Genomic DNA, 15,886 nt, shown 5'->3' with positions numbered 1-15,886 from the left:
GCTGACGTTTCACACTCACTGACACACTGCTCGCTGACGTTTCACACTCACTGACACACTGCTCGCTGACGTTTCACACTCACTGACACACTGCGCGCTGATGTTTCACACTCACTGACACACTGCTCACTGATGCTTCACACTCACTGACACACTGCTCACTGATGTTTCACACTCACTGACACACTGTTCACTGATGTTTCACACTCACTGACACACTGCTCACCGATGTTTCACACTCACTGACACACTGCTCGCCGATGTTTCACACTCACTGACACACTGCGCACTGACGTTTCACACTCACTGACACACTGCTCGCTGACGTTTCACACTCACTGACACACTGCTCACTGACGTTTCACACTCACTGACACACTGCGCACTGACGTTTCACACTCACTGACACACTGCTCGCTGACGTTTCACACTCACTGACACACTGCTCGCCGATGTTTCACACTCACTGACACTGCTCGCGGATGTTTCACACTCACTGACACACTGCTCGCTGATGTTTCACACTCACTGACACACTGCTCGCTGATGTTTCACACTCACTGACACACTGCTCGCCAATGTTTCACTCACTGACACACTGCGCACTGATGTTTCACACTCACTGACACACTGCGCACTGATGTTTCACACTCACTGACACACTGTTCACTGATGTTTCACACTCACTGACACACTGCTCACTGATGTTTCACACTCACTGACACACTGCTCGCTGATGTTTCACACTCACTGACACACTGCTCGCTGACGTTTCACACTCACTGACACACTGCTCGCTGATGCTTCACACTCACTGACACACTGCGCACTGATGCTTCACACTCACTGACACACTGCGCACTGATGTTTCACACTCACTGACACACTGCTCGCTGACGTTTCACACTCACTGACACACTGCTCGCTGATGCTTCACACTCACTGACACACTGCGCACTGATGCTTCACACTCACTGACACACTGCGCACTGATGTTTCACACTCACTGACACACTGCTCGCTGACGTTTCACACTCACTGACACACTGCTCGCTGATGCTTCACACTCACTGACACACTGCGCACTGATGTTTCACACTCACTGACACACTGCTCGCTGATGTTTCACACTCACTGACACACTGCGCACTGATGTTTCACACTCACTGACACACTGCTCGCTGACGTTTCACACTCACTGACACACTGCTCGCTGATGCTTCACACTCACTGACACACTGCGCACTGACGTTTCACACTCACTGACACACTGCTCGCTGATGCTTCACACTCACTGACACACTGCGCACTGATGTTTCACACTCACTGACACACTGCGCGCTGATGTTTCACACTCACTGACACACTGCTCGCTGATGTTTCACACTCACTGACACACTGCTCGCTGACGTTTCACACTCACTGACACACTGCTCGCTGATGTTTCACACTCACTGACACACTGCTCGCTGACGTTTCACACTCACTGACACACTGCTCACTGATGCTTCACACTCACTGACACACTGCTCGCTGATGTTTCACACTCACTGACACACTGTTCACTGATGTTTCACACTCACTGACACACTGCTCACCGATGTTTCACACTCACTGACACACTGCTCACTGATGTTTCACACTCACTGACACACTGTTCGCTGACGTTTCACACTCACTGACACACTGCTCGCTGATGTTTCACACTCACTGACACACTGCTCGCTGACGTTTCACACTCACTGACACACTGCGCACTGATGCTTCACACTCACTGACACACTGCTCACTGATGTTTCACACTCACTGACACTGCTCACTGATGCTTCACACTCACTGACACACTGCTCACTGATGCTTCACACTCACTGACACACTGCTCACTGATGTTTCACACTCACTGACACACTGCTCACTGATGCTTCACACTCACTGACACACTGCTCACTGATGTTTCACACTCACTGACACACTGCTCACTGATGCTTCACACTCACTGACACACTGCTCACTGATGCTTCACACTCACTGACACACTGCTCACTGATGTTTCACACTCACTGACACACTGCTCACTGATGCTTCACACTCACTGACACACTGCTCACTGATGTTTCACACTCACTGACACACTGCTCACTGATGTTTCACACTCACTGACACACTGCTCACTGATGTTTCACACTCACTGACACACTGCTCACTGATGTTTCACACCACGTTGAATTTTCCGTTCCCTGACCCGAGGATTGTTTCGATTCTGCATCGAATGAATATTTCCTATCCTCGCTCAGAGCGATGCTATTCTGCACAGATTGACGGCACAATCTGCTGTTAACACTCTGTTAGCTCCAAGATCAGTGTAGGTGAAACCTTTCGCAGGTTTTGCACAAGACTCAGCCTGAGATCTTGTCCTTTTGATTCCTATTTTTGCTAGATTAGATCTGATGTCCTCACTGACACACAGAGAAAGGTTTAACAATGAAGGTTCAGCGCTGTGTTATTCTGGCTGCCCCAGGGAGCTACTGTTATTGGATGATGTTTCGGCTGGTGTTAGCAGCTGGGTGAATGCATAGAAACATCGAAGACAGGAGCAGGAGTAGGCCATTCGGCCCCTCGAGCCTGCTCCGCCATTCATAGAATCATAGAGTTATACAGCACAGAAAGAGGCCCTTCGGCCCATCGCGTCCACGCCGGCCATCAAGCCCTGTCTAATCTAATCCCATTTTCCAGCATTTGGTCCTTAGCCTTGTATGCTATGGCATTTCAAGTGCTCATCCAAATGCTTCTTGAATGTTGTGAGGGTTCCTGCCTCTACCACCCTTTCAGGCAGTGAGTTCCAGATTCCAACCACCCTCTGGGTGAAAAAGTTTTCCCTCAAATCTCCTCTAAACCTCCTGCCCCTTACCTTGAATCTATGCCCCCTTGTTATTGACCCCTCTACTAAGGGGAAAAGTTCCTTTCTATCCACCCTATCTATGCCCCTCATAATTTTGTATACCTCAATCAGGTCCCCCCTCAGCCTTCTCTGCTCCAAGGAAAACAACCCCAGCCTGTCCAGTCTTTCTTCATAGCTGAAGCGCTCCAGCCCAGATAACATCCTGGTAAATCTCCTCTGCATCCTCTCCAAAGCAATCACATCCTTCCTATAGTGTGGCGACCAGAACTGCACACAGTACTCCAGCTGTGGCCTAACCAGCGTTTTGTACAGCTCCATCATAACCTCCCTGCTCTTATATTCTATGCCTCGGCTAATGAAGGCAAGTATCCCATATGCCTTTTTAACCACCTTATCCACCTGTTCTGCTGCCTTCAGGGATCTATGTACATGCACACCAAGGTCCCTCTGATCCTCTGTCTTTCCTAGGGTCTTACCATTCATTGTGTATTCCCTTGCCTTGTTAGTCCGTCCAAAATGCATCACCTCACACTTTTCAGGGTTAAATTCTATTTGCCACTGTTCCGCCCATCTGACCAACCCATCTATATCGTCCTGTATCCTGAGGCTTCCCGCCTCGCTATTTACCACCCCACCAATTTTTGTGTCATCTGCGAACTTACTGATCATACCTTTTACATTCACATCCAAATCATTAATGTAGACCACAAACAGCAAGGGACCCAGCACCGATCCCTGCGGTACCCCACTGGACACAGGCTTCCAGTCACAAAAACAACCTTCCACCATCACCCTCTGCCTTCTGCCACTAAGCCAGTTTTGGATCCAATGTGCCAAGGCACCCTGGATCCCATGGGCTCTTACCTTCCTGACCAGTCTCCTATGCGGGACTTTATCAAAAGCCTTACTGAAATCCATGTAAACCACATCCACTGCACTACCCTCATCCACACACCTAGTCACCCCCTCGAAGAATTCAATCAAATTGGTCAGACATGATCTTCCCTTGACAAAGCCATGCTGGCTATCCCTAATTAATCCCTGCCTCTCCAAGTGGAGACCAATTCTGTCCCTCAGAATTTTTTCCAATGATTTCCCTACCACTGATGTTAGGCTCACTGGCCTGTAATTCCCTGGTTTATCCCTACTACCCTTCTTGAATAATGGTACTACGTTAGCTGTTCTCCAGTCCTCTGGCACATCCCCTGTGGCCAGAGAGGTTCTGAAAATTTGTGTCAGAGCCCCTGCAATCTCCTCCTTTGCCTCACATAGTAGCCTGGAATACATCTCATCCGGGCCTGGGGATTTATCCACTTTTAAGCCTGCTAAAACCGCTAGTACCTCCTCCCTCTCGATGCTAATATGTTCAAGTATATCACAGTCCCCCTGCCCGATTTCTATGTCCACATCGTCCTTCTCCACAGTGAACACAGATGCAAAAAATTCATTTAAAACCCCACCTACATCCTCTGGCTCTACACACAGTTTGCCACTTTGGTCCCTAATGGGCCCTACTCTTTCCCTAGTTATCCTCTTGCCCTTAATATACTTATAAAACACCTTAGGATTTTCCTTTATTTTGCTCGCCAGTGTTATTTCATGGCTGATCATCCAAATTCAGCACCCTATCCCTGCCTTCTCCCCATATCCCTTGATCCCTTTAGCCTTAAGAAATATATCTAACTCCTTCTTGAATATATTTAATGAATTGGCCTCAACTGCCTTCTGTGGTAGAGAATTCCACAGGTTCACCACTCTGGGTGAAAAAATTCCTCCTCATCTCAGTCCTAAATGGCTTACCCCTTATCCATAGACTGTGACCCCTGGTTCTGGACTCCCCCGCCATCGGGAACATCCTTCCTGCATCTAGTCTGTCTAGTCCTGTTAGAATGTTATAAGTTTCAATGAGATCCCCTCTCATTCTGCTAAACTCCAGCGAATATAAGCCCAATCATCCCAATCTCCTCATACGTCATTCCTGCCATCCCAGGTATCAGTCTGGTGAATCTTCGCTGCACTCCCTCCATGGCAAGAACATCCTTCCTCAGATAAGGCGACCAAAACTGCACACAATACTCAAGGTGTGGTCTCACCAAGGCCCTGTACAACTGCAGCAAGACATCCTTGTTCCTGTACTCGAACCCTCTCGCTACGAAGGCCAACATACCATTTGCCTTCTTAACCGCCTGCTGCACCTGCATGCTTACCTTCAGTGACTGGTGCACAAGGACACCCAGGTCTCGTTGCACTTCCCCTTCTCCCAATCTATTACCGTTCAGATAATAATCTGCTTTCCTGTTTTTGCCACCAAAGTGGATAACGTTGCATTTATCCACATTATACTACATCTGCCATGCATCTGCCCAATCACCCAACCTGTCCAAATCATACTGGAGTTTCTCAGCATCCTCCTCACAGCACACACGCCCACCCAGCTTTGTGTTGTCTGCAAACTTGGAGATATTACATCTAGTCCCCTCCTCTAGATCATCAATATATATTGTGAATAGCTGGGATCCTAGCACCGATCCCTGCGGTACCCCACAGGCACTGCCTGCCACTCGGAAAAAGACCTGTTTATTCCAACTCTTTGCTTCCTGTCTGCCAACCAGTTCTCTATCCAAGTCAGTACCTTGCCCCCAATCCCTTGTGCTTTAACTTTACCCGCTAATCTCTTATGCCGGACCTTATTGAAAGCCTTCTGAAAGTCCAAATACACCACATCCACTGGTTCTCCCTTATCTATTCTACCAGTTACATCCTCAAGAAATTCCAGTAGATTAGTCAAGTACGATTTACCTTTTGTAAATCCATGTTGACTTTGTCCGATCCTGTCACTGTTTTCCAAGTGTTCTGCTATTACAACTTTTATAATGGACTCTAGCATTTTCCCCACTACTGATGTCAGGCTTACCGGTCTATAATTCCCCGTTTTCTCTCTACTACCTTTTTTGAATAGTGTGGTAACATTAGCTACCCTCCAATCCATGGGCACTGTTCCAGAGTCTATAGAATTTTGGAAGATGGCCAGCAATACATCTACTATTTCTAGGGCTACTTCCTTAAGTACCCTAGGATGTAGATTATCAGGCCCTGGGGATTTATTGGCCTTTAATCCCGTCAATTTCCCTAACACCATTTCCCTACAAGTACTGATTTCATTCAGTTCCTCCCTGTCATTAGACCCTATGTTCCCCGACATCTCTGGGAGGTTATTTGTGTCCTCCTTTGTGAAGACAGAACCAAAGAACGTATTTAATTGGTCTACCATTTCTTTGTTTCCCATTATAAATTCCCCTGATTCTGACTGCAAGGGACCTATGCTTGACTTCACCAATCTTTTTCTCTTCACATATCTATAGAAGCTTTTACAGTCAGTTTTTATGTTCCCTGAAAGCTTACTCTCATACTCTATTTTCCTCCTCTTACATAATCCCTTTGTCCTCCTTTGCTGAATCCTAAAGTGCTCCCAATCCTCAGGTTTGCTGCTTTTTCTGGCCAATTTATATGTCCTCTCCTTGGATCTTATGCTGTCCCTAATTTCCCTTGTTAGCCACGATTGAGTCACCTTTTTTGTTTTATTTTTATGCCAAGCAGAGATGAACAAATTCTGTAGTTCATCCATGCAATCTTTAAATGTTTTCCATTGCCTAGCCACCGTCAACCCTTTAAGTAACGTTCCCCAATCCATCCTACCCAACTCGCGCCTCACACCATCGTAGTTTCCTTTATTTAAATTCAGGACCCTCGTCTCTGAGTCAAATACTTCATTCTCCATCTTAATGAAGAATTCGATCATATTATGATCGCTCCGCCCCAAGGGGCCTCGCACAACAAGATTGCTAATTAATCCTTTCTCATTACATAATACCCAGTTTAAGATGGCCTGATCTCTAGTTGGTTCCTCTGTGGTAAACCACTGTTATTGTTTTCATTGTTGTTCACTGCTGTTATCGTTATTGCACATTGTTACCTCTTGCTACTCACTGTGTACCAATGCATGCCTCAGCTGGCTCCGCCTACATGACCTGGTATAAAGGTGGCTGCCCGGCAACCCACTTCCTTCTTGGAACCAGTCGTCCACGAGAGGCATGCTCTGTTCTTTAGTTAATAAAAACCTTTTCATTACTTTCCTAATTCACCGCCTTTTATGGAGTAATTGATAAGCGTATCATCCTCGACATATTGGTCCAGGAAACCATCCCGTATACACTCTGGGAATTCCTCCTCCACAGTATTGTTACTAATTTGGTTAACCCAATCTATATGTAGATTAAAGTCACCCATGATAACTGCTGTGCCCTTATTGTACGCGTCTCTAATTTCCCGTTTAATGCCATCCCCAACCTTAGCATTACTGTTTGGGGGTCTGTATACAACTCCCACTAATGTTTTCTGCCCCTTGGTATTTCTCAGCTCTACCCATACAGATTCCACATCGTCAGAGCTAATATCCTTCCTTACTATTGTGTTAATCTCCTCTTTAACCAGCAATGCTACCCCACCTCCTTTTCCTTTTTGCCTGTCTTTCCTGAATATTGAATACCCCGGGATGTTGAGTTCCCAGCCTTGGTCACCCTGGAGCCATGTTTCCGTATCCCAATCATATCATATCCGTTTACATCTATTTGCGCAGCTAATTCATCCACCTTATTACGAATGCTCCTCGCATTAAGACACAAAGCCTTCAACTTGTTTTTTTAAACACTTAGACCTTTTAGAATTATTATTTACTGCGGCCATGTTTGATTTAAACCCTTGATTTCTCGGACTGACACTTTTGCTTTTCTCCTTCCTGTCTTTTGCTTCTATCCTTGTTTCCCTTTCCTCTGTCTCCCTGCACAGGTTCCCAACCCCTGCCATTTTAGTTTAAACCCTCCCCAACAGCACTAGCAAACACTCCCCCAAGGACATCGGTCCCAGTCCTGCCCAGGTGCAAATTGTCCAGTTTGTACTGGTCTCACCTCCCCCAGAACCGGTTCCAATATCCCAGGAATTTGAATCCCTCCCCCTTGCACCATTCCTCTAGCCACGTATTCACCTGAAATATCCTTCTATTTCTACTCTGGCTAGTATGTGGCATTGGTAGCAATCCTGAGATTACTACCTTTTGAGGTCCTATTTTTTAATTTACCTCCTAACTCCCTATATTCAGCTTTTAGGACCTCATCCCGTTTTTTACCTATATCGTTGATATCTATATGCACCACGACAACTGGCTGTTCACCCTCCCCCCAGAATGCCCTGCAGCCGCTCCGAGACATCCTTGACCCTTGCACCAGGGAGGCAACATACCATCCTGGAGTCTCGTTTGTGGCCACAGAAACACCTATCTATTCCCCTTACAATAGAATCCCCTATTACTATAGCTCTCCCACTCTTTTTCCTCCCGTCCTGTGCAGCAGAACCACCCATGGTGCCAGGAAGTTGGCTGCTGCTGCCTTCCCCCGATAAGCCATCTCCCTCAACAATATCCAAAGCAGTATATCTGTTTGAGAGGGGGATGGCCACAGGGGACCTTTGCACTACCTGTCTGCACCTACTACTCTGCCTGGCAGTCACCCATTCCCTTCATGCGTGTGCAGCCTTTCCCTGCGGTGTGACCAACTGATTAAGCGTGATATCCACAACGTCCTCAGCATTGCAAATGCTCCAGTATGTATCCATTCGCAGCTCCAGCGCCGCAATGCAGTCTGCCAGTAGCTACAGCTGGATACCCTTCCCTCACACCTGGTCATCAGGGACACAGGAAGTATCCCTGATTTTCCACATAGTGCAGGAGGAGCATGCCACGGGGCCGCACTGTTCTGCCATGACTTACCCTTTAATTAATTCAAATTAAATTAAATCAAATCAATACCACTAATTACACTACAATTAAATGATATACTCAAGGACCATTGTTTCCTAGCACTCCCTGCTACACAACAGAGACCTTAGCAACTATAAACCACAAAAATTAAGACCTTTTAACCTTTATAAACTATTAACCTTAACTGTCAAACTATAGAGTAGTATAAATAGTCAGCTGGCCGTACTCACCCAATCAGCTGCTTCCCCTGCGCCGGCATCACTTTGTGTACTGTGACGTCACTCTCGAATTCTGCCGCTGCTCCCTCACAGGTCCGCCGCTCCTGCTGCTGCCGCTGCATGTTTTGTCACAGTAATGTTTATCAGCAATCCTTTCTTCGATTACATTCTGATCTATTTAAAATAGCGAGGATTATTTGCAGAACGCAGACATACACCCCAGGAGTGGCTCACACCTCATCACTCACTCGTTTCCCAATCTCTGAATCATTGTGGAACAACAGTGCCGGGGGAGGTTCACTCCCGGCAGATCCAGCCCGGCTGTAACAGTACCCGACCCAGGCTCACTCTGATCCTCAGAGGCAGGTCAGCCAATTAGAGACAGTGACAGACCCAGGAGGAGAAAACTGCTGAGAACAGAACAGGACAGAGAAACAAAGTGGGACAAGTGGTGCAATGATACTGTCACTCCGAGTCAGGCACCAGAAAGGGCCACAAACTGAAGCTGCATTTGCCAATCACAGAACGACCCAAGCCAGTGATGCTCGCCCAACCCTGCAACTGAAGGTCAGCAGCGACCTCCGAAAACAAGAGGCAGCCTGACCCTCGACCCCAGAACATTCCAGGACAAACACAGGCCTTTGGTGTCATTTAGAAACCGAGTGAATCTCTCGGGGGAAAGATCCTCATCAAACTCCAGCACACCATTGCCTCTGCGCTGCTCAGAACCCAGAAGTGACAGTATAACTCGGAGTGGGTTAGCCGAGGCTCAGTGGGCAGCACTCTTGCCTCAGCGTCAGAAGGTTGTGGGTTCGAGTCCCACTCCAAAGACTTGAGCACAAAAATTTAGGCAGACACTCCAAGGCAGTACTGAGGGAGCGCCGCACTGTCGGAGGGTCAGTACTGAGGGAGCGCCGCACTGTCGGAGGGGGAGTACTGAGGGAGCGCCGCACTGTCGGTGGGGCAGTACTGAGGGAGCGCTGCACTGTCGGAGGGGCAGTACTGAGGGAGCGCCGCACTGTCGGAGGGATAGTACTGAGGGAGCGCCGCACTGTCAGAGGGATAGTACTGAGGGAGCGCCGCACTGTCGGAGGGGCAGTACTGAGGGAGCGCTGCACTGTCGGTGGGGCAGTACTGACGGAGCACTGCACTGTCGAAGGGGCAGTACTGACGGAGCGCTGCACTGTCGAAGGGGCAGTACTGAGGGAGCGCTGCACAGTTGGAGGGAGCGCTGCACTGTCGGAGGTGCCTGTTTTTGGATGAGATGTTAAACTGAGGCCCTGTCTACTCTCTCAAGTGGACATAAAAATCCCATGGCACTATTTCAAAGAGCCGGTGAGTTCTCCCCGCTGTCCTGACCACTATTTATCCCTCAACCAGCATCATTAAAAATAGATTATTTCGTCATTATCATGTTGCTGTTAGTGGGATCTTGTTCTGTGCAAATTGGCTGCCACATTTCCGACATTACAACAGTGACTGCACTTCAAAAAGTATTTAATTGTCTGTAAAACGGGTTGGAACTTCCTAAGGATGTGAAAGGCGCTATATAAATGCAAATTTCTCTTTTTGATTAGCAATCTGCTCAATTTAATTGCACACCACCATTTAACCATTGAGTAGCTGAGGGCCCAGTGCTGTTTGCTCTACAGCCTGGCCGCTGCACATGATGTAAGTGGCTGTATTTCGAGAGGTGCGCGGACTCTCAGGGTTTGCATTTCGGGGCTGTGGCTAGTTGGAGAAAGATGTGTCTCACTGGATGGCAGGAGCTACGTTAACTGCTGATTGTGTGTTCCCAGGTGTAACTCTGCTGTTAAGTACAACTCGGATAAGCACTATCGGGATTGTGTCTACTATCTCCCCATCCCCACCATCACCTCCTACAGCGAGACAATTATCGCCGCCCCGAACTGCACCTGGAGGAATTATAAATCACAGATTCTGTTGGAGCCGCGACATAAGCCCCGGCGGTTCGAAAGCACGACTATCATCTTCCCAAAACACGCAAAGAACATTTACAGAAGCACACTGAACTACAAGCCTGGGACCTCCAGGAGATGGTTCATCTCCACCCTTCACCTGCAGCCCACAGAGAAAGTCCAGCCTTGCATCATCTACACGGAGGACCTGTGACCTGCCGGATACCAAGAGCCTTCATGTGGAAGCTATTGAGAGTGGCCTGTTGCTGTCTGCAGATTCTCGCTAATCTGCTTTGTGTAAATATTGCTGAAATTCTAAAATGTTAATCGCTCTCCGGCAATCATCTCAAACCGGACCATTAGTCCAATAATAAATGTTAGATTTTGGTGCAAATTACTACCACGCAATCTTTGGCCAAAGGGAGACTAGATGGACACAGATTGTGGCCTTTTCACTGTTTGCGGGGAGCCAGTGACCGTGGGGCGAGTCCGGGCCTCGGCGATTCACAAAATGTCACAACTTTCTCCAGGAAATGAAAAAAGAAAAAGATTTGGGGACTTGACGCGACAAACAATTAAAAACCATGTCATCCTTCAGTTTTACAAATGTTTTCGACATTCTTAACACAGAATAACATTTAAACGCATTCCGATCGCCCAGCAGGTATTTGGTACAATTTGATCCTGTTTCCATTAAACTGTTCAATGGAATTAGTGAATTCCCCGAGAGCCGATTGGATAGTGGGTGGATCGGATTGGACAGTGGGTGGATCTGATTGGACGGTGGGTGGATCTGATTGGCCAGTGGCTGGATGGATGTGATTGGATGGTGAGTGGATGGATGTGATTGGACGGTGGGTGGCTCTGATTGGACGGTGGGTGGATGTGATTGGACAGTGGGTGGCTCTGATTGGACGGTGGGTGGATGTGATTGGACGGTGGGTGGCTGTGATTGGACGGTGGGTGGCTGTGATTGGATGGTGGGTGGATGTGATTGGACGGTGGATGGCTCTGATTGGACGGTGGGTGGCTCTGATTGGACGGTGGGTGGCTGTGATTGGACGGTGGGTGGCTGTGATTGGACGGTGGATGGCTCTGATTGGATGGTGGGTGGCTGTGATTGGAGGGTGGGTGGCTGTGATTAAGAACATAAGAAATAGGAGCAGGAGTAGGCCAATCGGCCCCTCGAGCCTGCTCCGCCATTCAATAAGATCATGGCTGATCTGATCCTAACCGCCAATCCACTATCACAGAACCATCTCCTGAATCTAACAGAATTAGACACACGAAATAGGAGCAGGATCAGGCTACACGGCCCCTGGGCCCGCTCCGCTACCCACAGGGCCATGACCGATCCGAACCTAGACTCGTGTCCAAATTCCTGCCCGCTCCCCGTAACCCTTAATTCCCTTTACTTCTAGGAAACTGTCTATTTCTGTTTTAAATTTATGTAATGATGTAGCTTCTACAGCTTTTTGGGGCAGCATATTCCACGGACCTACCACCCTCTGAGTGAAGTAGTTCCTCCTCATCTCAGTCCTGAAAGAGCAGCCCCTTACTCTAAGACTATGCCCCCTAGTTCTAGTTTCACCCATCATCGGGAACATCTTCCCCGCATCCACCTGATCCAACCCCTTCACAATCTTATGTTTCAATAAGATCGCCTCTCATTCTTCTGAACTCCAATGAGTAGAGTCCCAATCTACTCAACCTCTCCTCATATGTCCATCTCCTCATCCCCGGGATTAACCGAGTGAACCTTCTTTGTACTGACTTGAGAGCAAGTATGTCCTTTCTTAAGTATGGACACCAAAACTGTACGCAGTATTCCAGGTGCGGTCTCACCAATACCTTGTACAACTGAAGCAATACCTCCCTATTTTTATATTCTATCCCCCTAGCAATGAAAGCCAACATTCCATTGGCCTTCTTAATCACTTGCTGCACCTGCATACTAACCTTTTGAGTTTCGTGCACCAGGACCCCCAGATCCCTTTGTACTTCAGTACTTTCCAGTTTCTTGCCATTAAGATAATAACTTGCTCTACGATTTTTCCTGCCAAAGTGCATAACCTCACACTTTCCAGTATTGTATTCCATCTGCCAAATCTCTGCCCACTTACTTAGCCTGTCGATGTCCCCTTGCAGGTTTTTTATGTCCTCCTCACTCACTACTTTCCCTCCCATCTTAATATCATCTGCAAACTTTGATATGTTACACTCGGTCCCCTCCTCCAAATCGTTAATATAGATTGTAAAGAGTTGGGGACCCAGCACTGACCCCTGCGGAACACCACTAGTTACTGATTGCCAGTCTGAGAATGAACCATTTATCCCAACTCTCTGCCTTCTGTTAGATAGCCAATCCTCTATCCATGCCAGAATATTACCCCCAATCCTGTGATTTTTTATCTTAAGCAATAATCTTTTGTGTGGCACCTTGTCAAATGCCTTTTGGAAGTCTAAATACACTACGTCCACTGGTTCCCCTTTATCCACCCTATACGTTACTTCCTCAAAGAACGCCAGCAAATTTGTCAAACATGACTTCCCCCTTCATAAAACCATGCTGACTTTGTCCTATTAAATTATGATTATCCAAATGTCCTGTTACTGTCTCCTTAATAATGGACTCCAAAATTTTACCTACCACAGATGTTAGGCTAACCGGTCTATAGTTTCCAGCCTTCTGTCTACTGCCCTTTTTAAATAAGGGTGTTACATTAGCAGTTTTCCAGTCTGCTGGGACCTTTGCCGAGTCCAGGGAGTTTTGGAAAATTATTACCAATGCATCCACAATCCCTACCGCCACTTCCCTCAAGACCCTAGGATGTAAGCCATCAGGTCCAGGTGATTTATCCACCTTGAGTCCCATTATTTTACCGAGTACCACTTCCTTAGTGATTTTGATCGTGTTTAGCTCCTCCCCCCCCTATAGCCCCCTGTTTGTCCAGTGTTGGGATATTCTTAGTGTCTTCTACTGTAAAGACTGATGTAAAATATTCATTCAGTGTTTTTGCCATCTCCATATTTCCCACCATTAATTTCCCGGTCTCATCCTCTAAGGGACCAACATTTACTTTAGCCACCCTTTTTCTTTTTATATAACTATAAAAACTCTTACTATCTGTTTTTATATTTTTTGCTAATTTACTTTCATAATCTATCTTCCCTTTCTTAATCAATCTTTTTGTTATTTTTTGCTGTCTTTTAAAGTTTTCCCAATCCTCTATCCTCCCACTAGATTTGGCTACCTTATATGCCCTTGTTTTTAGTCGAATACTATCCTTAATTTCTTTACTTAGCCACGGATGGCTGTCTTTTCTTTTACACCCTTTTCTTCTCAGTGGAATATATTTTTTTTGGAAGTTGTAAAATAACTCCTTAAATGTACACCACTGGTCGTGTATCGTCTTACCCTTTAATCTATTTTCCCAATCCACTCTACTCAATTCCGCTCTCATACCTTCATAGTCTCCTTTATTCAAGCTTAGCACGCTTGTTTGAGATCCAACCTTCTCACCCTCTAATTGAATATAGAATTCAACCATGTTATGGTCACTCATTCCAAGGGGATCCTTTACTAGGACATTTTTAATTAATCCCGTCTCGTTACACAGGACCAGATCTAAGGTTGCTTGCCCCCTGGTCGGTTCAGTTACATACTGCTCAAGAAACCCATCCCTAATACACTCAATGAACTCATCCTCAAGGCTGCCCTGCCCAATTTGATTTGTCCAATTAATATTATAGTTAAAATCCCCCATAATTATAGATGTTCCCTTATTACAAGCCTCAACTATTTCCTGATTGATACTCCGTCCAACAGAGTTGCCACTGTTTGGAGGCCTATAGACTACGCCCACTAGTGTTGTTTTTCCCCTTATTATTCCTTACCTCCACCCAAACTGTTTCATTATCCTGATCTTTTGACCCAATATCATTTCTCTGTATTACAGTGATTCCTTCCTTTATTAACATAGCCACCCCACCTCCCCTTCCTTCCTGCCTGTCCTTCCTGGTCGTTAAATAACCTGGTATGTTTAATTCCCAGGCATTGTCACCCTGCAGCCATGTTTCTGTAATGGCTGCAGAGTGACAATGATTGGGCGGTGGGTGGCTGTGATTGGACGGTGGGTGGTTGTGATTGGACGCTGGGTGGCTGTGATTGGACGCTGGGTGGCTGTGATTGGACGCTGGGTGGCTGTGATTGGACGGTGGGTGGGTGGCTGTGATTGGACGGTGGGTGGCTGTGATTGGACGGTGGGTGGGTGGCTGTGATTGGACGGTGGGTGGCTGTGATCAGCAGGTGATAGTCAATCAGGGAATAAATTAAAGGTGATAGTCAATCAGGGAATAAATTAAAGGTGATAGTCAATCAGGGAATAAATTAAAGGTGATAGTCAATCAGGGAATAAATTAAAGGTGATAGTCAATCAGGGAATAAATTAAAGGTGAAAACTATCAGGAGGGTGAGGTAAAGACACAAACAAAACGTGGTTCATATTGAAGATGGGTTTGAGCAGAGTGTCTCTGGAATGACAGAAACCATGTGAGCAGATCTTCCTACACTGTTAGCTATTCTCAAATGACATTGCTTTTCTGCAATTCTAAATGACTTGTCCCAACGAGGTGGAGTTGCTGGAATACCTGGTCAATAGGGTTAAAGCTGGTTGATAGATCCACCCACCCATGGGGGCGAGAGAACGTGGGGCTGGGGGGGTTGGAGATTGAGGATTGGGGGTCGGGGGGGTCACGATTTGGGGGCTGGGGGTCGGGGGGGGTCGCGGGTTGGGGGCTGGGGGGGTTGCGAGTTGGGGGCTGGGGGTCGGGGGGGGTTGCAAGTTGGGGGTCGGGGGGGGTCTCGAGTTGGGGGCTGGGGTTCGGGAGGGTCTCGAGTTGGGGGCTGGGATCGGGGGGGTCTCGAGTTGGGGGCTGGGGTCGGGGGGGGTCTCGAGTTGGGGGCTGGGGTCGGGGGGGTCCCGAGTTGGGGGTCGGGGGGGTCTCGAGTTGGGGGTGGGGTCGGGGGGATCTCGAG

At 47.4% G+C, this 15,886-nt stretch overlaps 1 protein-coding gene across 1 annotated transcript in view; it reads left to right on the top strand.

Annotated features, from left to right (window-relative positions):
* Window positions 1-11,926, top strand: part of rflna (refilin A) — an 85,356-nt gene extending 73,430 nt beyond the window's left edge. Inside the window, exon 4 of the mRNA XM_086011817.1 lies at window positions 10,729-11,926. Within this exon, the coding sequence (XP_085867943.1) occupies window positions 10,729-11,062 (334 nt within the window). The 3' untranslated portion in view covers window positions 11,063-11,926. The remainder of the gene's footprint in view (window positions 1-10,728) is intronic.
* Window positions 11,927-15,886: the final 3,960 nt, after the last annotated feature.

Source organism: Somniosus microcephalus, chromosome 19, assembly GCF_052327205.1.
Source record: "Somniosus microcephalus isolate GS21.2 chromosome 19, FLI_Smic_1.0, whole genome shotgun sequence".
In the NCBI taxonomy this organism is placed as follows: Eukaryota; Metazoa; Chordata; class Chondrichthyes; order Squaliformes; family Somniosidae; genus Somniosus; species Somniosus microcephalus.
Note: the sequence above shows the minus strand (reverse complement) of the source record. Positions and strands in the feature narration are given on the sequence as shown.